Raw genomic sequence first — 24,220 nt, 5'->3', positions numbered from 1 at the left:
TGTACACATCACGGACAAACTGAACTGGTCCACCCACACAGACAGCGTTGTGAAGAAGGCGCAGCAGCGCCTCTTCAACCTCAGGAGGCTGAAGAAATTCGGCTTGTCACCAAAAGCACTCACAAACTTCTACAGATGCACAATCGAGAGCATCCTGTCGGGCTGTATCACCGCCTGGTACGGCAACTGCTCCGCCCACAACCGTAAGGCTCTCCAGAGGGTAGTGAGGTCTGCAGAACGCATCACCAGGGGCAAACTACCTGCCCTCCAGGACACCTACACCACCCGATGTCACAGGAAGGCCATAAAGATCATCAAGGACAACAACCACCCAAGCCACTGCCTGTTCACCCCGCTATCATCCAGAAGGCGAGGTCAGTACAGGTGCATCAAAGCAGGGACCGAGAGACTGAAAAACAGCTTCTATCTCAAGGCCATCAGACTGTTAAACAGCCACCACTAACATTTAGCGGCCGCTGCCAACATACTGACTCAACTCCAGCCACTTTAAAAATGGGAATTGATGGAAATTATGTAAAAATGTACCACTAGCCACTTTAAGCAATGCCACTTAATACAATGTTTACATACCCTACATTACCCATCTCATATGTATATATACTGTACTCTATATCATCTACTGCATCTTGCCATCTTTATGCAATACATGTACCACTAGCCACTTTAAACTATGCCACTTTATGTTTACATACCCTACAGTACTCATCTCATATGTATATACCGTACTCTATACCATCTACTGCATCTGCCATGCCGTTCTGTACCACCACTCATCCATATATCTTTATGTACATATTCTTTATCCCTTACACTTGTGTGTGTGTGTAAGGTAGTAGTGTGGAATTGTTAGGTTAGATTACTGTTGGTTATTACTGCATTGTCGGAACTAGAAGCACAAGCATTTCGCTACACTCGCATTAACATCTGCTAACCATGTGTATGTGACTAATAAAATTTGATTTGATTTGATTTGATTTGACTAATTTAATATTAGACATCGCGCACCACCTGTTATTCGCAAATAGACACACACCCCCACCCCTCATCTTACCGGACGTAGCTGTTCTGTCCTGATGATGTATATTATCCGTGTCGTCGTTCAGCCACGACTCTGTGACACATAAGATATTCATTTTTTATTGTCCCATTGGTAGGATAGTCTTGAACGGAGCTCATCCAGTTTATTCTCCAGTGATTGCACGTTGGCCAATAGAACGGATGGTAGGGTTACCCACTCGATGATGCATTCTCATATAGGCACCCTGATCTGCGCCCCCGGTATTTTCAGACATTTCTTTAACGCCTGCTACGTTGGGCTAGTATTTCCATGCACCTGATTATCTCTCGAGGATCCAAAGGGCCAGGGAACCCTTGGGTTCTCATTGGAAGCGTTAACCACAGCGCGGCCAATGTGTACTATAGTCCTGACACTCTTAGATCAGAAGAATTGGGCTGCCTGTCGTTTTAACAGATTCCCACAGAGGTGTTTTTTTGCATGGCACATTTACCTGAACTATGGAAACTTGGGAGGGAACTCAGATAAAACGTTGGCTCGAAGCTGTTCCACAAAACCTCAGTGGAAATCGTTGCTAAAACAGCTAACAGTAAGTGTACCTTTTTGTATTTGTAAAATTATCTTTCAATTATATTTAAGTTGTGTGTTCAAGGTTTCCAAAACTGTATTGCAATCAAGGATCAATTGTTTTTGGATACAATTTACTCCAGTCAATTGTTTAAAGCTTTGATCAATTCCCCTCAGGTAATCCAAGAGGGTTTCAATGACTCCAATCAATCAATGTAATGCATTGGAGTCGGGCAGACTGGGACCAGAAATCGGCCCTGGCATTTAACACATCGGACCGTTTTCTTTCCTCTGCCCCCATTATTAGCCAGAAAATTATCATTTTGCAGTAAAAACCCAAATTAGACAAGCCCACTGGCCTAAAACATTTTATTAAACTGAACATAAATATAAATGCAATATGCAACAATTTTAAAGATTTATAAAGGAAAGTCAATTGAAAAAAATTCCTTAGGTCCAAATCTATGGATTTCACATGACTGGGAATAAAGATATGCATCTGTTGGTCACAGATACCTTTTTTTTTTTTTAATAAGTAGCGGCGTGGATAAGAAATCCAGTATCTACTGTGACCACCATTTGCCTCATGCAGCGTGATACATCTCCTTCACATAGAGTTGACCAGGATGTTGATTGTGGCCTGTGGAATGTTGTCCCACTCTGTCAATGGCTGTGCAAAGTTGCTGGATATTGGAGGGAACTAAAACACGCTGTTGTACCCTTCATTCCAGAGTATCCCAAACATGCTCAATGGGTGGCAACATGTCTGGTGAGTATGCAGGCCATGGAAGAACTGGGACATTTTCAGCTTCCAGAAATTGTGTACAGAAATCTGATGAGCTTCCCTGAGATGGTTTCTGACAGTTTGTGCGAACCCACAGTTTGATCAGCTGTCCGGTGGCTGGCCTCAGACAATCCCGCATGTGAAGAAGCTGGATGTGGAATTCCTGGACTGGTCTCACGTGGTCTGCGGTTGTGAGGCCGGTTGGACGTACTGACAAATTCTCTAAAACGACGTTGGAGGCGGCTTATGGTAGTGAAATTAACAAATTCTCTGGCAACCGTTCTGCTGGACATTCCTGCAGTCAGCATGTCAATCGCACGCTCCCTCGAGACATCTGTGGCATTGTGTTGTGTGACTAAACTGCACATTTTAGAGTGGCCTTTTATTGTCCCCAGCACAAGGTGCACATGTGTAATACTCATGCTGTTTAATCAGCTTCTTGATATGCCACACCTGTCAGGTGGATGCAATATATTGGGAAAGATGAAATGCTCAATAACAGGGCTGTAAAACAAATTTGTGAACAACATTTGAGAGAAATAAGCTTTTTTGGCTTATGGGAAATTTCTGGGATCTTTTATTTCAGCTCATGAAACATGTTGTTTATATTTTTGTTGGGTATAGATAGACAAGCATTCTTTCCATGTTACAGCCCAAAAATAAAATTATACTACTCATCTGACCAAAAATAGGGTTGATTTGAGAGTGGATATATCTCCAGCTCCATCCCTCAGCTTTACAGCTAAACAAGTTGCGGGGCTGCGGTTCATTTAGCTGAGAAAGAAATTCAGCAATAAAAAAAAAAAGTAAAGTATTTTTTTTATTATATATATTTTTTAACATAAGACATCACTACATGTATATTTTTCTGAATAAACATAAAATAGCATTAAAAGTTTTTTTTTTTTAAATCACAGGAATTTACTTTCAAAAGTTAAAGTTCCTAAAAGAAAAAAAAAAGAAAAATAAGGATAAAAAGCCAGGGGTTACAGTTGTATAAACTTATGAAATAGTTGTAAGAATACAGTGTTTTTTTAGTTATTGACAAAAATAAATATTTGAAATCTGTCCCTAAATGCAATATATTTTTTACTTGAAATCCAATGTCTATTTTGAAATTCAGGATTGTGGCTATCTACTCAAGAACGTCTGTCGTCATTTCCCCCCACAGACACAAAGTAGTCCTTTCAGTCGGGTGGAAGTCCTCTCTTCCTCTACCGACATCATGGGTCGCATGCACGCTCCGGGGTAAGCTTTATTTTCAACGTACTAAAGTGTTTTTCTAAATTACATGTATTTACCATTTATACAATGGGAATATATTGTGTACACATGACATCCACATTGAAACATCGAAATTGCCCCAGTTCCAATTAATTGGTTTGAACAAGCTACCCAGCAATAAGCTAGTTGCCGCTAGCTAATGTTAGTTAGTCAACAAACTTCATTGTATTCATAATCATGTCGGATGTAAAGTCGACAAGCTAAAGGATCCACGACGCAGTTTTTATCACTGGCTTATTAATGAGTTAGTCAGGCCTACGCCCTCTTTTTTTTTGTCGTATTGTCTAAAATAGAGCCATTGGCTAGTTGGTATTTGACAGATTTAGCTATCGCGCTATTGCCACCTCAGTTGGTTCATTTATTTTGTAGCCAATGAATTGCACCACACTCAACTTTTTGCAACTTTTTTACAGTCCCAGTTTACTTCTATAATTATTGTTGCAGAAAGGGTTTGTCCCAGTCGGCGTTGCCTTACAGGCGAAGTGTCCCCACTGTAAGTATAACGGTTCATCAATATTGTTGGGTCAATATTGGTCTGCTGTTTACTATACGAGTGGATGTAGGCAGCTAGTGTCTACTATCTACATAAGACGGGTAAGTAAGAAGGTGACTGGACAACCTACCTGTTGCAGTCCAATTTAATCAGATTTGAACTTGGCGATACTTTCTGAATTCTCGCCATCTGATCTCTCTAAGATCTCTTCTCATAGATCAAGGTGGGTGTATTCATTCGTGTCACACCGTAGCATAACGTTTTGCAATGGAAACCGTTTACTCCAATTGCTTTGAAACATGATGTAAAAAGGTTTTAGTTCTGTTTCGTGGCATATTTTGGGAATATCATTATTTTGAAGCAGGGCAGCAGAGCGATGCTGATTTAACTACGACTACTGTTTAAGAACATAACGGAAGTCAACCGCATTTATGTCAAGTTGCAAAGCGTTAGGAATAAACGTTTTCCGTGACAACGTTTCGCTGTGGTGTGCCACAAATTAGTCCACCCCAAAGTACTGCATGTCACAGTGCAACTTGGATTATGAGTCGTTACCTGCTCCTCTTGATCAATGAGATGATATTGGAAAGACGATGGCAGTATGTTTATTATTTGGGGCAGCAGGTAGTCTAGCGGTTAAGAGCGTTAGGCCAGAAACCGAAAGGTTGCTGGTTGGAATCTCTGACCTAACTAGGTGAAAGATCTGTCATTGTGCCCTTGAGCAAGGCACTTAACCCAAATTGCTTCTGTAAATCGCCCATCTGCTAAATTACTCAAATGTAATTTGTGCATGGTGCAGAAAAATAAATGAAATGACTGAGCATTTTCTGACTGCCTGGTTATCATGGGCAGCTAGCCACAGGAGTTTATAAGCCACTTTCCAAAACAAGAAAGTATCGACAAGTCAAGTTTGGTTGAAATGCTTCTGTATTTGGTGAGTATGGAGCCAATAGCAATATGTAACAGTGTGTGTGAACACCACATACTGGGTTACAGAGTGTGGCTAGGTGTTACTGTCGTCATTTCCTGATCTGCTCGCTGGACACTGACTCCAAACTGATATGAAAAGGTTCCTCGGTCCTGGGGGGTATTTATTAGTGGCACATTGTTGCAAAATGCTTTAGTACGGTGCAACAAAAAGCGCCAAATAAATTATAAAAAATATGCCTAGTTCTTTAATAAAACGCTGCTTTCCAACTGCAAGCTAGGTAGCTAACGCTAAAGCAGCCTGTCCATTGTATTCCAAGACTCCTACGGCAACTTTTCATCCCAACAATATGCGTCACACTTTGGATTCCATTGGCCTGCTTTAGCATTTTGATACATTTTATTTGCCTCTTTGAGTTGACGGATAATCGGGAATAGCCTATTCCGACTCAAATCCTGGATTGAGGAACATTTTCATATCTGTTTTGAGTTTGGGTTGCGTGAGGTGATCATCGGCCGTAATACTCTTATGGTCTTCTCTTCCAGTGGCTGAAGCTGGCCTCTGATGATGTCAAGGAACAGATCTTCAAGCTGGCCAAGAAGGGATTGACCCCCTCTCAGATTGGTAAGGTTAAGTACTCCACAGTGTAATAGGAATGAACACAAAAGTAGAGCTGTCATTGATTTTTGTATTGATATTATCAATCTGGTTTAATTCAAGGAGAACACCTCCAGCACAGAATTACATAATGTCTAACTGGGCTCTTGGAGACAGGTGCTTTATATTCTAATTAGAGCGTACAAAATGTTCTCTAAACATTTACGTTCAAGTCATTTAGCAGACGCTCTTATCCAGAGCAACTTACAGTAAGAACACTGGAAATCATGCATACAGAAAGGGGAAATGTATAAATATGCTAAGCATTGTGTTAATCACTCTTAACGCTGCAGTATATAACTTTTTGGGGGACATGACCAAATTCATATAGAAATGAGTTACAGATCTGTCATCGAAAGCAAGTCTTAAGAAGCAGTAGATCGGTTCCAAGTGCGCAATTTCTATTCTTCCCGTTAAGTTTCGATTTAGCGTCTTTTGGTTTTGTACATTGGCTTCAAACAGCTGAAAATACAATATTTTTAGTAATGGAAAATATATTTCACAGCGGTTTCGATGGTACAATGATTCTCAACACTATTCTTGCTTATTTTGTCACAAACTGAAATTAGGCAAACTATTACAATTTTAGCAGGCAGGAAATGCTGGAGCGATTTCTGCATAGTGGGCCTTTAACTGAATATCAGCTAGGCTGGTTATCTGTAGAGAATTGTCATATTAACTCAGCTTTGTCTGTTCTATAGAGTTATTACTGACTCAGCCCCCAGGTACTATTATTATTTTACTTATATTAGAGATGTCTACCAATACAGCACCAGAGACTCTTAATATATTTAAGAGTATCTAAGACCTTTTTATATACCGGCGCTGTTGAGTGGAACAAATTATCACATCAACTCAAAGCCCATGTTGACCATAACGTAGTTACAAATATAGAAATATATATTTTTATATATATATATATATATTTTACCTGTATTTAACTAGGCAAGTCAGTTAAGAACAAATTCTTATTTACAATGACGGCCAAACCCGGGCGGCGCTGGGCCAACGTGCGCCGCCCTATGGGACTCATTAAAAGAAAAGAAACGGTCTAATCCAGTTCTGGGACCACACTGGAAATACGTCAGACTTTTTTTGTGATATCCCTGTCATGTTTTTTAAATGGTAATTTTTTTTTTACTAGCGAATACACTAACAAAAAGATATAAACGCAACATGCAAGAAGATTCTACTGAGTTACAGTTCATATACGGAAATCAGTCAATTGAAATAAATTCATTAGGCCCTAATCTATGGATTTCACATGCCGGGGAATATACAGATATGCATCTGTTGGTCACAGATGCCTGGATCAGAAAACCAGTCAATACCTGGTATGACCACCATTTGCCTCATGCAGCACGACACATCTCCTTCATATAGAGTTGATTGGGATGTTGATTGTGGCCTGTGGAATGTTGTTGCACTCTTCTTCAATGGCTGTACGAAGTTGCTGGATATTGGCGGGAACTAGAACATGCTGTCGTACATGTCGATCCAGGGCATCCCACACATGCTCAATGGGTGACATGTCAGGTGAGTATGCAGGAATGGGACATTTTCAACTTCCAGGAATTATGTACAGATCCTTGCAACATGAGGCCGTGTATTATCAGGCTGAAGTGGTGGCGGGGAATGAATGGCACGACAATGGGCCTCAGGATCTCATCACGGTATCTCTGCATTCAAATAGCCGTCGATTAAAATACAATTGTGTCCATAGCTTATGCCTGCCCATACCATAACCCCACCACCACCACCATGGGGCACTCTGTTCAATCATTGACATCTGCAAACCACTCGACCACATGACGCCATACACGCAGTCTGCCATCTTCCTGGTACAGTTGAAACCGGGATTCATCCATGAAGAGCACACTTCTCCCGCGTGCCAGTGGACATCGAAGGTGAACATTTGTCCACTGAAGTGTTACAACGCCAAACTGCAGTCAGTGTGGATGATGAGCACGCAGATACACTTCCTTGAGTCAGTTTCTGACAATTTGTAAAGAAATTATTCAGTTGTGCAAAGCCACAATTTCAGTAGCTGTCCAGGTGGCTGGTCTCCGATGATCCCACAAGTGAAGAAGCTGGATGTGAAGGTCCTTAGCTGGCATGGTTACACGTAGTCTCCGGTTGGATATACTGCCAAATTCTCTAAAACGACGTTGGTGGCAGCTTATGGTAGAGAAATTAGTATTCAATTCTCTGGCAGCAGCTCTGCAGTCAGCTTGTCAATTGCACACTACCTCAAAACTTGACATCTGTGGCACTGTGTTGTGTCAAAACTGCACATTTTAGTGGCCTTTTATTGCCCCCAGCACAAGGTGCACCTGTGTAATGATCCTGCTGTTTAATCAGCTTCTTGATATGCCAAACCTTTTGTGTATTTTTTTATTTTTTTTAATGAATAATGGCATCTCATGAAACATGCATGTTGCGTTTGATATTTTTGTTCAATATAAAATCTATCAATACTAAGTATTCATATTAGTAACAGCAAAAATGTTCCTCTAGCAAGACAGTCCATGAATGAGAGAGATTAGTATCTATTTGTTGTTGAGATGGATTTTGGCTAGCTCCGGTGCCTGTCCATTTCTTCATAGGCAGACGGCGTTGTCATGCCAAACAGACAGGCATCCAGCCTTGATTTAGGTCATTTCTCTTGACTGTCCAGTTGACTCTGACCTTTCCTTCCTCCCCCTCTGTGTCCAGGTGTCATTCTGAGGGACTCCCACGGTGTGGCCCAGGTGCGCTTTGTCACCGGCAACAAGATTTTGAGGATCCTTAAAACCAAGGGCCTGGCCCCAGACCTCCCAGAGGACCTGTATCACCTCATCAAGAAGGCTGTGGCTGTCAGGAAGCATCTGGAGAGGAGCAGAAAGGTGAGCAGGCTCAAATAACATTAAAAAAATGTGTCCTTCCTTGTAGGCTAATGGCTGATCAAATATGGCTTGATTTCACAGTAAGGTCTACGCTTGTTGTATTAGAAAAAGTTTGATTTGATGGGTGAAATCTAGTCATGATCGATCAGTTTTTACTTCAAGGGTTTGGAGATTTGTTTACTTATGCTGTATTGTATTCAGAAAGCTGTCCCTTCAGGCCCTCAAGTCACTCCATCGATCTGATAGAAGTGAACGTTATGGGGTCGAAACTAATAGACGGTGCTCTTGCCTACGTCTATGGAAGAGAAAAGGGGACACATTTTTGGGAATGAGCTACACAAGACATGTAACCAGATGTCAGGCAGGTTTTGAAAGAACCAGAATGCATGTGTTGCGTCCATTCAGCCACGAGCATTAGTAAGGTCGGGCACTGATGTTGATCGATTAGGCCTGGCTCGCAGTCGGCGTTCCAATTCATCCCAAAGGTGTTTGATGGGGTTGAGGTCAGGGCTCTATGCAGGCCAGTCATGTTCTTCCACGCCGATCTCGACAAACCATTTCTGTATGGACCTCGCTTTGTGCGTAGGGGCATTGTCATCCTGAAACAGGAAAGGGCCTTCCTCGAAATGTTGCCACAAAGTTAGAAGCACAGAATCATCTAGAATGTCAATAACATTGTAGTGTTAAGATTTCCCTTCACTGGAACTAAGGGGCCTAGCCCGACCCATGGAAAAACAGCCCCAGACCATTATTCCTCCTCCACCAAACTTTACAGTTGGCACTATGCATTCGAGCAGGTAGGGTTCTCCTGGCATCTGCCAAACCCAGATTCATCCATCAAACTTCCAGATGGTGAAGTGTGATTCATCACTCCAGACACCGCTTTTCCACTGCTCCAGTGTCCAATGGCGGCGAGCTTTACACCACTCCAGCCAACGCTTGGCATTTCGCATGATCTTAAGCTTGCTCGACCATGGAAACCCATTATACGAAGCTCCCGATGAACCGTTATTGTGCTGACGTTGCTTCCAAAGGCAGTTTTGAACTCGGTAGTGAGTGTTGCAACAGAGGACAGATGATTTTTGTGAGCTTACAGTTGACCGGGTAGCTCTAACAGGGCAATAATGTAATGAACTAACTTGTTGGAAAGGGTATCCTATGATGGTGCCACGTTGAAAGTCACTGAGCTCTCCAGTAAGGCCAATTTACTGCCAATGTTTGTTTATGAAGATTGCATGGCTGTGTGCTTAATTTTATACATCTGTCAGCAGCGGTTGTGGCTGAATCCACTAATTTGAAAGGGTGTCCACATACACTATATATACACAAAAGTATGTTGATTACAGCATATTTTGAGCCATATCATGGACAGCACACTCCCTTCTTGGCCGGGTGTTTTTGTACTACGTGTGGGGAGGAGTCATGTTCACACTCTTCAAGAATCGATTGTCAAGATTTTTGTTTCTAGATATGCTAATATCTGTACCGGTGTTCTTTGCAGGACAAGGATGCCAAGTTCCGCCTGATCCTCACCGAGAGCAGGATCCACAGGCTGGCCCGTTACTATAAGACCAGGAGAGTACTTGCTCCCAACTGGAAGTAGTATGTACCCAAAACCTCTGTCAGGGAAATGTTTTACCCCTGATAAATCCCATTATTTTACTGTGTCAAGCCTCTGTCTATGCCATTCATCCTGCACAATTCATTGTCCTGCTCTGTAAGAGATGAGATTTATTTTGTGCCAGAGGAACATTGGAGGTCAATTAGCAGAGTGGCTGCACTGTGTCAACTCTACCAGTCACCTTCAAACAGTATTGTATAAACACTCCAACCAATGGTTTAGTTCCTGGGATTTCCAGTACTCTATTCATTTGATTCACAAAGGCTGATTCAGACTGATCTGGGGTCAGATATAAATGATTAGAAAGTGAAAGTCATTATTTAGGATTTTAAAGTAAAGCCTTGAAGTGAAAGTGTGGTTTCCCGGATTTATGTTGGGTATTGAAATGCAAAGCAGTTATGTATTCTCCTCATGGTTGTTTGGTGTTAAACTTTTGGTTTATAAAAGTAGAATTGTGTTTTCCTATTTCTAATCATTTCCATCTGTTTCTGTTCTACAGTGAGTCGTCAACAGCTTCTGCTCTGGTGGCATAATCATCACGTTTTGGAGAAATAAAGAATTTGGATTAAAATATTAATTTGTCTTTTATTTGAAATGTTTGAGAATAGTTTGTTTGGCTTCATGAAGCCCACCATTGAATAACACTTCGGCATGAGATGGATAGTGAAAGCTTCTGTCTTTGTTATTGTGCCGTCTTAAATTTACATTCACGCTGACCGAAAGGGGTAAACGGGAATTCACGGGCACTTTCAGTGCGTCACTTAAACAGAGGGAGTGTCTACAATGAGGTACTTGGGTGTAACTGACACTAACTTTGCCCAATCACATGTCTTTACGTCACCACTTGTTTGTCCAATCACATCATGTTATGACGACACGACTTGTTTATAGTAGGGCAGTGTCGCAATAATTTGACATTCACTCTACTAGCTACAACAAGAACGACTGAAAACATGGCGCCACTAATCAACATTTGAGATTTTATATCGGTGGAAAGAAATATATTCTGGTGAAAATGAAGCCTTTTCGTACAGTACAACTGACGACGGAGAATAATCTATTTGTTTTAGACGAGGAATATCAGAATACGTGAGGATAATTCCTAGAATAATGGACATCGCTCAAGAAAAAATGGCATCACGTGTTGATTTTAGGAAGGGTTCTCATCGAACTGCGATGGAGAGGTTTGGCGACGGGGGTATGGCGCTTCTACCGTGGACCAAGCACGTACTGACCGTACTGTGGGAACAACTACGGGTGTTGGTCCATGTCATTTACTACAGCTTCTTGGCAGGTAATTTGATGCAACAGAAACCTCACTGTTTATTTTGTATGTGTGGGAAATGTGGCCCTGGTCAGACTGCTAACTTGTGTTTTGTCCTGATATAGTACAACAGGCGACAGTAACAGACCCAGTTTCTAAACCCTACTGTACTGTCTTTGGTAACAATATATCGGTAGCTTACGTTTTAGAACACGGACGGAATGTACTAGTGGCGTTACAAAGTAACAAATGCCGAATATGGAACTACTGTTGCCATAATATTGTCATATTTTTGTTGATTGTTAAATCCATAGTCTGGTTTAATCAGGCAAAAATAGGATTTTTTTTGAGAATTTGATATTGTGAGCCTAATCTTTTTTGTTTCCTTTTAACAGTTTTCCAAATGTTCAGGTTTGAAGTCCACCTGAGAATCACGGATGAAACTGGTCAACACGTCCAGCACATGACCACGGCATCAAATCCAGCCGAATCCTTCCTCTTCTCCTCATTGTTTGACCGCGAAGAAAGTGTCATGCTTGCTGGCTCTAACCCCCTATCGAATTTCTGTGGGGACGTGGGTGATTCTTTCTCTGGGAATTCCCACGCAGGGTCCCTTCTGTCCAGCCTACGGGCTGAGGAGCTGTGCTGTGGATTGGTGGACGACTTTGTGTCCCGTGCCACAATGGATAGCGAAGATGGACTTTGCCTTGGACTCCACCCCAGCTGGAAACTGGGCTTTCCAGGTGACTGGAACCTGTTTATGAGCAGCGCTGACAGCAGCTCCAGCTCAGATGAAATGTGTTGCAAGAACAAGGAGAAAGTGTTTGACTTCAAACCCAAACATGACACCACTGAAGATGATATGGATCTTAACTGGGGAAAGGAGGATGACCGAAACATGGGTGAGTTTGACAGCGAGGACAGTAAAGCACTTTGGGAGTCCTTGTCCATCTCCAGCGACCCCTACAACCCCTTGTCTTTCTCCGCCTGCATTTCAAGCTGCTCCAATATGGGGGAAACAAAAAATGAAGATTGTGTTGGGAGCCGCCTCGAATGTAACTTATCCAGCAGGCCCGGCGAAGAACTTCAAGAGACCTGCGGTGGCGTGAACTTCTGGAGCAGCCGTTCAGATAGTGAAAGCAGCTGGGGCAGTTCTGAAGGTTCGTGCGCAGACCTAGACAAAGAGGAGAGTGAGAGGCTCTGGGAGCTCTTCACCAGCCCTACCGACCCATATAACCCCATGTGCTTCACGGCATCTGTAGTCAGCTCAGTCCCTCACACAGACAAAACACTTAAACACTTCCAGGAAGCTGAAAGGGCCTCAGTCATGACCTCATGTTCTTCTGACACAGAGAGGGAGAGCGTGGGCCATTCCTCTTCTGAGGATGATGAGGAGCAGCATCTATGGATGTCCCTCTCCCAAAACGACGACCTTTACCACCCTCTGAACTTCCGTACATGCTTCCAGAGATCCCCTAAAACCACAGAACCACCTGCCTTCAGCACTAAAGACCCACTCAGTCCACAGAGCTGCCCCACAGAGACACCACTTGACCAGGCTAAGCAGAGGGGGACCAAAAGCCCCCAAACAACCAGGCCCACAAAGCCTTGTCTACCCAAGAGACAGCAGAAGCAGCATTGCCACCCAGCTACTACACTGGTGCCCTGGAGGAGACCTGAAGCTAAAGTTACACAGGAAGACAAGGATATCCATCCTCTAAAAAAGGTTATTATAGTTCTCCGTGTTCTACATCCCTCAGTCTATAGTCCTAGTTCTAGCGTTACCACTTTAAACATGATATACCACTATCACAGCGTCCATATAAACATACACAACTAAACATGGGATATTTATAGCTCAAACTTGACATATTAGCTAAACATGAACACACAAGAAATCCAGTTCACACTACTTGAATATTAGGAACTGTATGTTAGGATGGTAGAACCACTAATTTACTCAAAACTTGGTATTAACAACCAATGTATGTGATTACAAAAAGGTCATGTCACTTATAATATTATTTATGGTGCGGTCAGTCAATAAGACACTTCTGCCTCATAAGCACGCACCCAAGCCCTTGTTTATGGTTGGTTAGCAACAACAGAGGTTGTCATGACTAACCCTGTCATGTGATACGAGTCAGCAGAGAGTTCAGTTCCAGTTAATTGGTGTTGTGCGAGTCAGTCTGCTGATACTCCAGTCAAATGCTCTTTTTAACACAACTGGATTAGGATATTTAAATGGAACTAAAACTGACCATTCTGTTAAATTTTTAACTACAATAATGTGAGATTGAAGAAGACCTTATCTGACTCTGACACCTGTTTTGTATGTTTTAGGTGCGGTTCTCACCACTTGTTCAGGTCCACGTGATGCGTACTTGGCCCTTCGCTCGGCATGTGTCTCGCAAAGGACCCTGGGAGGAGCTAGCCCGAGACAGAGGCCGGTTCCGAAGGAGGATCCAGGAAGCAGAGCATGCCATTGGCTACTGCTTCAGTCAGTCTCACAGAGAGAAGATCTGGGCCAATCTGCTAAGCAGTTCAACATCAGCCACACCTCTGGTCCAAGAGCTCCGAAAATAAATGTTTTTCCATAATTTTCTATTAGACTTTTGACTGGTTGCAATGCAACATATGTTTTTAGGTCAATTAGAACAAAGGTGGTCCTAGGCCAATAGGATTTGGCATCAAATTTTACCCGCACTGTACCTCAAAACACTCAAGTGACTGTTGCACTGATTTTATATTTATTATAGTTTTTAATCTTGTATGTCATGTACTGTTGTATGCCTTACTTACTGATCCAGCAATGTAATTTATTCATGCCCTATGGAGCTTGTTTTTATTGTAAATGTTTTAAGTGTTTGAATTGTATCAGTTTTGAAATGTTCATCTAAATCTAGGTAAGTGGTGTATTTAGAACTCTATTATTATTAGCAGATGGTATTTGTGATCATACCGTAGTTGATAAATAAAGCCTTGTTTCACACCATAATCATAATGGACTGTCTATATTCATCTTAACACATTCTGAATGTTCCTAAGCAGGTTAAAGGAAGGATTCACCCACTTTGAATGTTATATAGATTTTGTGCATCTCTGAGCAGTGTAACATTCAAAAGACTGAATCTTGACTTTAGTGTGATTAGGACTTTGGAAAAGCAACAACTAAGCATCTGCTTTTACATGTCAATTACGTGAAGAATCGGGATAAATTCTGTTGGTGTGATTATTTGACTGGAAAGCAGTGTTGTAGTACCAGCACTGGGACTAGACTTGGATTCAAGTCGTGTTTTTGATGACTCGTGACTCGACCAGAGGTGACTTCATTGTCAGTCTCTCCCTTGCATAATTCAACATTCTAGCTGTAACAGCAAATGTTAGATACACAGTAAATTTTCCAGTGTTTAAAGTAAATTATTGTTATGTGTAAAGCCTTATTTGCATATTTCCAAGAGTACCTTGCCACAAGTAAGTTGTATTTACCCCACCATGACTATTTGTTAGTGACAGAGACTTAGTTGCATTTATTCATCCATTTTCAGTCCTGTGCCCTTCAAGTGAGATCCTAAGCAAATATGTTATTATTCAAATTAAATTCTTAAACGCAATGCAACAAGTAATATGGCCTTATTTGAGAGCATAGTTTTGCCCTTATACAGTGCCCTGAAACTGATGGTTTTCAGGCATACAAGTTGCATTATGATGGCTTGCAAAATGATGTGTAATTCCTGTTGGAATCCAGCCCGAGTGGGGATATCCAATGTATTTTTTATTTTATTCACCAGCAACCTGGATTCAGGACGACTGTGACTGCCGGGTTGGGAAGCAGTGATGGATTGTTCGCGAACGAATGAGACTTTGAGGGGTTCTTTTTGGTGAACGTTGGGAACCGAATCGCATCGGTAAAAGAGCCGTTCATTTAGATCCCTGATTTCCATACTGCTACTATTGCTTTTTGAGTTTCAACAACCCTTATCTGCAAATAAGTTACAAATGAATTATCTGAAGATTGTGAATCCTCACTGCATAAACAGTAAATAGAGGGGAGAGCGCTTCATTCTGGTCCACGCTCATTTTTGCAGTACGTAAAAAAACAATCTTACATTTTTTTGCAGGCAATCTAATCAATTGACAAGGTAAAAATGTATTTGATCGTGCATGTCATGATCTGACACAATGGTAGCTTACTTTCTGGGCATTACATTAGAGCTTTTCAATTTCGTCATGTATCTTGTCATAGAATTCTGAGTTAGATCCTATTACTGTTTATGTATTCTATGGTTCTAGATGGTTAATGATGAGCCGAGTCAAATGATGCAACACATTCAAAATAGTTTATAAATGCACATCGATAAACATTCGGGAAGAATATGTTATGAGACTACCTAAACCATCTAAACTGGTACAACCATTTCAGTAACGGGTGCAATAAGTCCAAGTAACAGATTGGATTAGTTTAGAAAAATGTATGTTATTTATATTTGAGTTGTACAGGATTAATTCATCAAACAATGTACATGCAAAAACATAGATATTGAAACAAACTCTAAAAATCAACCGGCAATAGAGCATGCTGGGAAATATGTTAATGATGGGTGTGGTTTTGGTTCAACTCTGGTTATTAACACCAACAATGGGGTTAATTTACCACTGTGTTCATTTAACACCTGGATCAACACTAGAAATGTAACACTGAAAATCAACACTAGGTAACACTGGCCAATTTGCTGTGTAGCTACAATATTAGGGGTATATACTTTGACTCTTGTGTGGGGTCATCCAAACCTATATGTCTGTTATTGTATTACACAGAAGTCAGTTCATGTCAATAACTTCAATGACTAATGATATGGACTTTGGGTTGGATTCAATCTGAGTCGCTGAAGTTCAGCGTTAAAGTGTGATTGAAATTTAAAGGCAACGTTCCTCTGTTAGCGGAGACTGCATTCACGGTAAACGCTGCACATGTCGGCTCAATCAGAAATGACTTTTACATTTCCACCATGCAATCTATAACACTTCAGCGATACAGATTGAGTCCAGCCCTTTGTCACATTTAGATTCAATGCCTTTTGTCGGCACAGCCATTACATGTAAAACCATTAGGCTTTCTGTCTAGCATTAGCATTGTGTTGAAGTGTTTACAAAGCAGGCACGGTGTGGTCACCTGGGGTGTGTTCAGTGGAGTGAAAGTTCACAACGCTGGAGATAAAAATGTCATTTATAGAACTCGCATGAGTCAGTGACAGAGAATCATGTCAGTTTTAACCTACACCATACCAGGATGTCTGTATTTTTTGTATAATGTTGCACCTTCCTGAATAACTAACTGTAAATCAAATCAAATGTATTTATATAGCCCTTCTTACATCAGCTGATATCTCAAAGTGCTGTACAGAAACCCAGCCTAAAACCCCAAACAGCAAGCAATGCAGGTGTAGAAGCACGGTGGCTAGGAAAAACTCCCTAGAAAGGCCAAAACTTAGGAAGAAACCTAGAGAGCAACCAGGCTATGAGGGGTGGCCAGTCCTCTTCTGGCTGTGCCGGGTGGAGATTATAACAGAACATGGCCAAGATGTTCAAATGTTCATAAATGACTAGCATGGTCAAATAATAATAATCCTAGTAGTTGTCGAGGGTGCAACAAGTCAGAACCTCAGGAGTAAATGTCAGTTGGCTTTTCATAGCCAATCATTGAGAGTATCTCTACCGCTCCTGCTGTCTCTAGAGAGTTGAAAACAGCAGGTCTGGGACAGGTAGCACGTCCGGGGAACAGGTCAGGGTTCCATAGCCGCAGGCAGATCAGTTGAAACTGGAGCAGCAGCACGGCCAGGTGGACTGGTGACAGCAAGGAGTCATCATGCTTAGGCATGGTCCTAGGGCTCAGGTCCTCCGAGAGAGAGAAAGAGAGAATTAGAGAGAGCATACTTAAATTCACACAGGACACCGGATAAGACAGGAGAAGTACTCCAGATATAACAGACTGACCCTAGCCCCCCGACACATAAACTACTGCAGCATAAATACTGAAGGCTGAGACAGGAGGGGTCAGGAGACACTGTGGCCCCATCCGATGATACCCCCGGACAGGGCCAAACAGGCAGGATATAACCCCACCCACTTTGCCAAAGCACAGCCCCCACACCACTAGAGGGATATCTTCAACCACCAACTTACCATCCTGAGACAAGGCCGAGTATAGCCCACAAAGATCTCCGCCATGGCACAACCCAAGGGGGGTTGTACTCCCTTAAAAATTCTCCACAATTCACATCATAAACCTAGTCATCTATCTACACTACATGACCAAAAGTATGTGGACACCTGCTTGTCGAACATCTCATTCCAAAATCATGGGCATTAATATGGAGTTGGTCTACCCTTTTCTGCTATAACAGCCTCCACTCTTTTGGGAAGGCTTTCCACACGATGTTGGAACATTGCTGCGGGCACTTGCTTCCATTCAGCCTCGAGCATTAGTGAGGTCGGGCACTGATGTTTGGCAATTAGGCCTGGCTTGCAATCGGCATTCCAATTCATCCCAAAGGCGTTCGATGGGGTTGAGCTCAGGGCTCTGTGCAGGCCAGTCAAGTTTGTTCCACACCAATCTCGACAAACCATTTCTGTATGGACCTCGCTTTGTGCACAGGGGCATTGTCATGCTGAAACATGAAAGGGCCTTCCCCAAACTGTTGCCACAAAGTTAGAAGCACAGAATCATCTAGAATGTCATTGTATACTGTAGCGTTAAGATTTCCCTTCACTGGAACTAAGGGGCCCGAACCATGAAAAACAACCCTAGACCATTATTCCTCCTCCACCTAACCTTACATTTGGCACTATGCATTCGGGCAGGTAGCGTTCTCCTGGCATCCGCCAAACCCAGATTTGTCCGTTGGACTGCCAGATGGTCAAGAGTGATTCATCACTCCAGAGAACGCATTTCCACTGGCGGCGAGCTTTACACCACTCCAGCCGACGCTTGGCAATGCGCATGGTGATCTTAGGCTTGTGTATGGCTGCTCAGCCATGGAAACCCATTTCATGAAGGTCCCAACGAACAGTAATTGTGCTAATGTTGCTTCCAGAGGCAGTTGGAACTCGGTAGTAAGTGTTGCAACCCAGGACAGCCTATTTTTACGCGCTACCCACTTCAGCACTCGGTGGTCCCGTTCTGTGAGCTTGTGTGGCCTACCACTTCGCAGCTGAGCCATTTTTGCTCCGAGACATTTCCACATCAAACTAACAATAACAGCACAGTTGACCGGGGCAGCTCTAGCAGGGTAGAAATTTGACGAACTGACTTGTTGGAAAGGTGGCATCCTATGACGGTGCCACACTGAAAGTCACTGATCTCCTCAGTAAGGCCATTCTATTGCCAAAGTTTGTCTATGGAGATTGCATGGCTTCTGTGTTCGATTTTATACACATGCCATCAACGGCTGGGCTGAAATAGCCAAATCCGCTAATTTGAAGATTTGTCCACATACTTTTGTATATTTAGTGTATTTTCACCTTTCCCTCTCAATCACACCTTTATTCACTTTATTTTATTTACACACATTTCCCCCCTCCTGCCCACTCACTACTAGATTTACTCACTCTCATTTCCAGGGAAGATCCCTTCGAGACGGCATCCATCCTCAGAGAGACTGTACTGCAAGCATTGTGTAAGACAAAAGTTAAAAACAAAAGTATGATGAAATTACTTCCCTGGAGAAGAAATCAATTAGCATGTCCCCTTGACACACACACACTCACACTACATGAAGCCACCAGCAGGATGGTGTAAAGGTGTGCAATTGCTGACATGACTTTGCAATGCTTCCCAGCAGGTGACTCATGTGACCGATGCTTCGGTGAAATGTTTTCCTGTTCAGTGTTTTGATGTGTTGCACTCAGTCAGTACCACACCAAACCCAGTCGTACTGCCTAATGTATCCCCCCGTTGCTCTCAGTCAGAACCACACCAAACCCAGTCGTACTGCCTAATGTATCCCCCCGTTGCTCTCAGTCAGTACCACACCAAACCCAGTCGTACTGCCTAATGTATCCCCCCGTTGCTCTCAGTCAGTACCACACCAAACCCAGTCGTACTGCCTAATGTATCCCCCCGTTGCTCTCAGTCAGTACCACAGCAAACCCAGTCGTACTGCCTAATGTATCCCCCCGTTGCTCTCAGTCAGTACCACACCAAACCCAGTCGTACTGCCTAATGTATCCCCCCGTTGCTCTCAGTCAGTACCACACCAAACCCAGTCGTACTGCCTAATGTATCCCCCCATTGCTCTCAGTCAGTACCACACCAAACCCAGTCGTACTGCCTAATGTATCCCCCCGTTGCTCTCAGTCAGTACCACACCAAACCCAGTCGTACTGCCTAATGTATCCCCCCGTTGCTCTCAGTCAGTACCACACCAAACCCAGTCGTACTGCCTAATGTATCCCCCCCGTTGCTCTCAGTCAGTACCACACCAAACCCAGTCGTACTGCCTAATGTATCCCCCCGTTGCTCTCAGTCAGTACCACACCAAACCCAGTCGTACTGCCTAATGTATCCCCCCGTTGCTCTCAGACAGCACCACACCAAACCCAGTCGTACTGCCTAATGTATCCCCCCGTTGCACTCAGTCAGTACCACACCAAACCCAGTCGTACTGCCTAATGTATCCCCCCGTTGCTCTCAGACAGCACCACACCAAACCCAGTCGTACTGCCTAATGTATCCCCCCGTTGCTCTCAGTCAGTACCACACCAAACCCAGTCGTACTGCCTAATGTATCCCCCCGTTGCTCTCAGTCAGTACCACACCAAACCCAGTCGTACTGCCTAATGTATCCCCCCGTTGCTCTCAGTCAGTACCACACCAAACCCAGTCGTACTGCCTAATGTATCCCCCCGTTGCTCTCAGTCAGTACCACACCAAACCCAGTCGTACTGCCTAATGTATCCCCCCGTTGCTCTCAGTCAGTACCACACCAAACCCAGTCGTACTGCCTAATGTATCCCCCCGTTGCTCTCAGTCAGTACCACACCAAACCCAGTCGTACTGCCTAATGTATCCCCCCGTTGCTCTCAGTCAGTACCACACCAAACCCAGTCGTACTGCCTAATGTATCCCCCCGTTGCTCTCAGTCAGTACCACACCAAACCCAGTCGTACTGCCTAATGTATCCCCCCGTTGCTCTCAGTCAGTACCACACCAAACCCAGTCGTACTGCCTAATGTATCCCCCCGTTGCTCTCAGACAGCACCACACCAAACCCAGTCGTACTGCCTAATGTATCCCCCCGTTGCACTCAGTCAGTACCACACCAAACCCAGTCGTACTGCCTAATGTATCCCCCCGTTGCTCTCAGACAGCACCACACCAAACCCAGTCGTACTGCCTAATGTATCCCCCCGTTGCTCTCAGTCAGTACCACACCAAACCCAGTCGTACTGCCTAATGTATCCCCCCGTTGCTCTCAGTCAGTACCACACCAAACCCAGTCGTACTGCCTAATGTATCCCCCCGTTGCTCTCAGTCAGTACCACACCAAACCCAGTCGTACTGCCTAATGTATCCCCCCGTTGCTCTCAGTCAGTACCACACCAAACCCAGTCGTACTGCCTAATGTATCCCCCCGTTGCTCTCAGTCAGTACCACACCAAACCCAGTCGTACTGCCTAATGTATCCCCCCGTTGCTCTCAGTCAGTACCACACCAAACCCAGTCGTACTGCCTAATGTATCCCCCCGTTGCTCTCAGACGCAGTTCTGCTGAGAAGCTTTTAAGGAGCTACAGATCCATCAGATTAGAGGATAGGCTTCCTTGTATTTCACTAATGAATGCTCAATTCTATTCTATACTACCTTAAGTCAACTAGTCACTTTAAATGAACCTTTTATGTACTGTTGCAGTAGAGGTGTTGTTTTGGGTAGCAGATCGTGATGAAGATATGTAGTCCCCCGCTGTCATTCTCATGTGAGTGATGCTGAGGAAAAGAGAGAGAGTGATGCTGAGTGAGAAACAACAAGAGTGAGAGAGAGAATGACAGATAATGACATTGTCCCGCTCTTTCATTCTCTCTCCCTCTCTTGTTGTTTCTCAATCAGCACCACTCTCTCTTTCCTCAGCATCTCTCGCTCTTTTCCTCAGCGTCTCTCTCTTTTCCTCAGCATCTCTCGCTCTTATCCTCCTACCTCCCATGCATCACTCTTTCAGGGTATCTGTAGCCATGGTGGTCTTTGACCCCTGTTTCTAGGCAACGGTGGCGCATGGCGGAGTGGTGAAAGGATTGCAGGGGATTGCAGCATGTCTGCTGCTATTGCTTCTTGCGTGGTAGAGAGGCATCTCTGGGGTCCTAATTATCCTCCTACCTCCCATGCCTGACGCAACACAGCAGAAGCTATTGTGTCTGATACAGACAGATACACAGACAGAGGCATGGGCAGGTGAGCCTCATGGTGTTTTAATGTAATAAACATCAATGTATGTTGTTACAGTGTTACATGAGGTGTCTGTTTTAGCTCAGTGACTGACATGCACCTTTCATTTTTACAAAGATAATCATTGTTTTGATAAATTATGACGCAGTTACCATCATAATGTTTTGCAATCATCTCATAGCGACCCTCACTAAATACCAGTCAGTTGACATTTAGATACAGTACCAGTCAAAAGTTTGGACACTACTCATTCAAGAGTTTTCTTAATTTGTACTATTTTCTACATTGTAGAATAATAGTGAAGACATCAAAACTATTAAATAACACATATGGAATCATGTAGTAACCAAAAAAGTGTTCAACAAATCAAAATATATTCATGAGGTAGTCACCTGGAATACTTTTCAAACAGTCTTGAAGGAATTCTCACATATGCTGAGCACTTGTTGGCTGCTTTTTCTTCACTCTGCGGTCCAACTCATCCCAAACCATCTCAATTGGCGCGGGTGATTGTGGAGGCCAGGTCATCTGATGCAGCACCCCATCACTCTCCTTCTTGGTCAAATAGCCCTTACACAGCCTGGAGGTGTGTTTTGGGTCATTGTCCTGTTGAAAAACAAATGATAGTCCCACTAAGCACAACCCAGATGGGATGGCGTATCGCTGCAGAATCCTGTGGTAGCCATGCTGGTTAAGTGTGCCTTGAATTCAAAATAAATCACTGACAGTGTCACCAGCAAAACACGCCCACACCTCCTCCTCCATGCTTCATGGTGGGAGCCACACATGCAGAGATCATCCGTTGACCTACTCTGCATGAACGGATGACACGGCGGTTGGAAACCAAAAATCAAAAATTTGGACTCATTAGATCAAAGGACAGATTTCCACCGGTCTAATGTCCACTGCTAGTGTTTCTTGGCCCAAGCAAGTCTCTTCTTCTTGTTGCTGTCCTTTAGTAGTTGTTTCTTTGAAGTGATTCGACCATGAAGGCCTGATTCATGCAGCCTCCTCTGAACAGTTGATGTTGAGATGTGTTTGTTACTTGAACTCTGTGAGGTGCAATCTGAGGGGCAGTTAATTGACCATTTCTGAGGCTGGTAACTCTAATGAACTTATCCTCTGCAGCAGGTAACTCTGGGTTTTCCTTTCCTGTGGCGGTCCTCATGAGAGTCAGTTTCATCATAGCACTTTATGGTTTTTGCAACTGCACTTGAAGAAACTTTCAAAGTTCTTGAAATTTTCCGGATTGACTGACCTTCATGTCTTAAAGTAATGATGGACTGTCGTTTCTCTTTGATTATTTGAGCTGTTCTTGCCACAATATGGACTTGATATTTTACCAAATAGGGCTATCTTCTGTATACCACCCCTACCTTGTCACAACACAACTGCTTGGCTCAAACACATTAAGAGGAATGAAATTCCACAAATTCCACAAATTAACTTTTAACAAGGCACACCTGTTAATTGAAATGCATTCCAGGTGACTACCTCACAAAGGTGGTTGAGAGAATGCCAAGAGTGTGCAAAGCTGTCGTCAAGGTGGCTACTTTGAAGATTTGATTCCAGAATGGAATGGGTAGGCGTGTTCAAACTTTTGACTGGTACGGTACATCAAGAGACATAACATGGTATAACCTTCATTATAAGATTAAATGTATGTTCTAAATTGGTTGTTTTTACATTGACAGTACAGAGGCATTATCCAGAGTCAGTCCATATCTCAAAGCTGTTTCTTGTGTCTCAATCACTTTGAGTTTCTTACAGACATCAACCTTGTTCTCACACAGTTCCATCACAAAAATTCAGGCTCATATTTCCATTGGGAGTCGCACAGCATGTTTTCTGGCAAATGTTGACTTTATAAATGAAACGTTTGATAAGATGCATTTGATTTCCTCATCTGACAAATTCCACTGAAATCTATTGTTAGATGATGCTATGATGTAAAGCCTTTAGAATGTGTATTTATTGCCACTTTGATATAATAATATTATGAAAAAATGGTTTACCTTTATTTAACTAGGCAAGTCGGTTAAGAACAAATTCTTATTTCCAATGACGGCCTACCAAAAGGCCTCCTGGGGGGACTGATAAGAGGAGCGACCCAGGGATGTGTGTGCTTTGGGGACCTTTAACAGAATGTGACTGGCAGAACGGGTGTTGTATGTGGAGGATGAGGGCTGCAGTAGATATATCAGATAGGGGGGAGTGAGGCCTAAGAGGGTTTTTATAAATAAGCATCAACCAGTGGGTCTTGC

General features: G+C 43.1%; 2 protein-coding genes across 2 annotated transcripts; both read left to right on the top strand.

Moving 5' to 3' along the window:
- Positions 1-3,510: 3,510 nt before the first annotated feature.
- Positions 3,511-10,832, top strand: LOC139578168 (small ribosomal subunit protein uS15-like). Its single transcript, XM_071405452.1, has 6 exons — positions 3,511-3,635; positions 4,116-4,164; positions 5,638-5,716; positions 8,465-8,634; positions 10,136-10,236; positions 10,755-10,832. Exons 1-6 carry the CDS (start codon positions 3,613-3,615, stop codon positions 10,786-10,788), a joined length of 456 nt encoding a protein of 151 aa, XP_071261553.1. The 5' UTR covers positions 3,511-3,612; the 3' UTR covers positions 10,789-10,832.
- A 293-nt stretch (positions 10,833-11,125) lies between these two features.
- Positions 11,126-14,517, top strand: LOC139578167 (protein phosphatase 1 regulatory subunit 15A). The gene is made up of 3 exons (XM_071405451.1): positions 11,126-11,549; positions 11,915-13,245; positions 13,863-14,517. Exons 1-3 carry the CDS (start codon positions 11,366-11,368, stop codon positions 14,103-14,105), a joined length of 1,758 nt encoding a protein of 585 aa, XP_071261552.1. The 5' UTR covers positions 11,126-11,365; the 3' UTR covers positions 14,106-14,517.
- The last annotated feature ends 9,703 nt before the right edge of the window (positions 14,518-24,220 follow it).

This window comes from Salvelinus alpinus, chromosome 6 (assembly GCF_045679555.1).
Source record: "Salvelinus alpinus chromosome 6, SLU_Salpinus.1, whole genome shotgun sequence".
Classification (NCBI taxonomy): domain Eukaryota; kingdom Metazoa; phylum Chordata; class Actinopteri; order Salmoniformes; family Salmonidae; genus Salvelinus; species Salvelinus alpinus.
The sequence above is the reverse complement of the archived record's forward strand: the minus strand, read 5'-3'. Positions and strand labels throughout refer to the sequence as shown.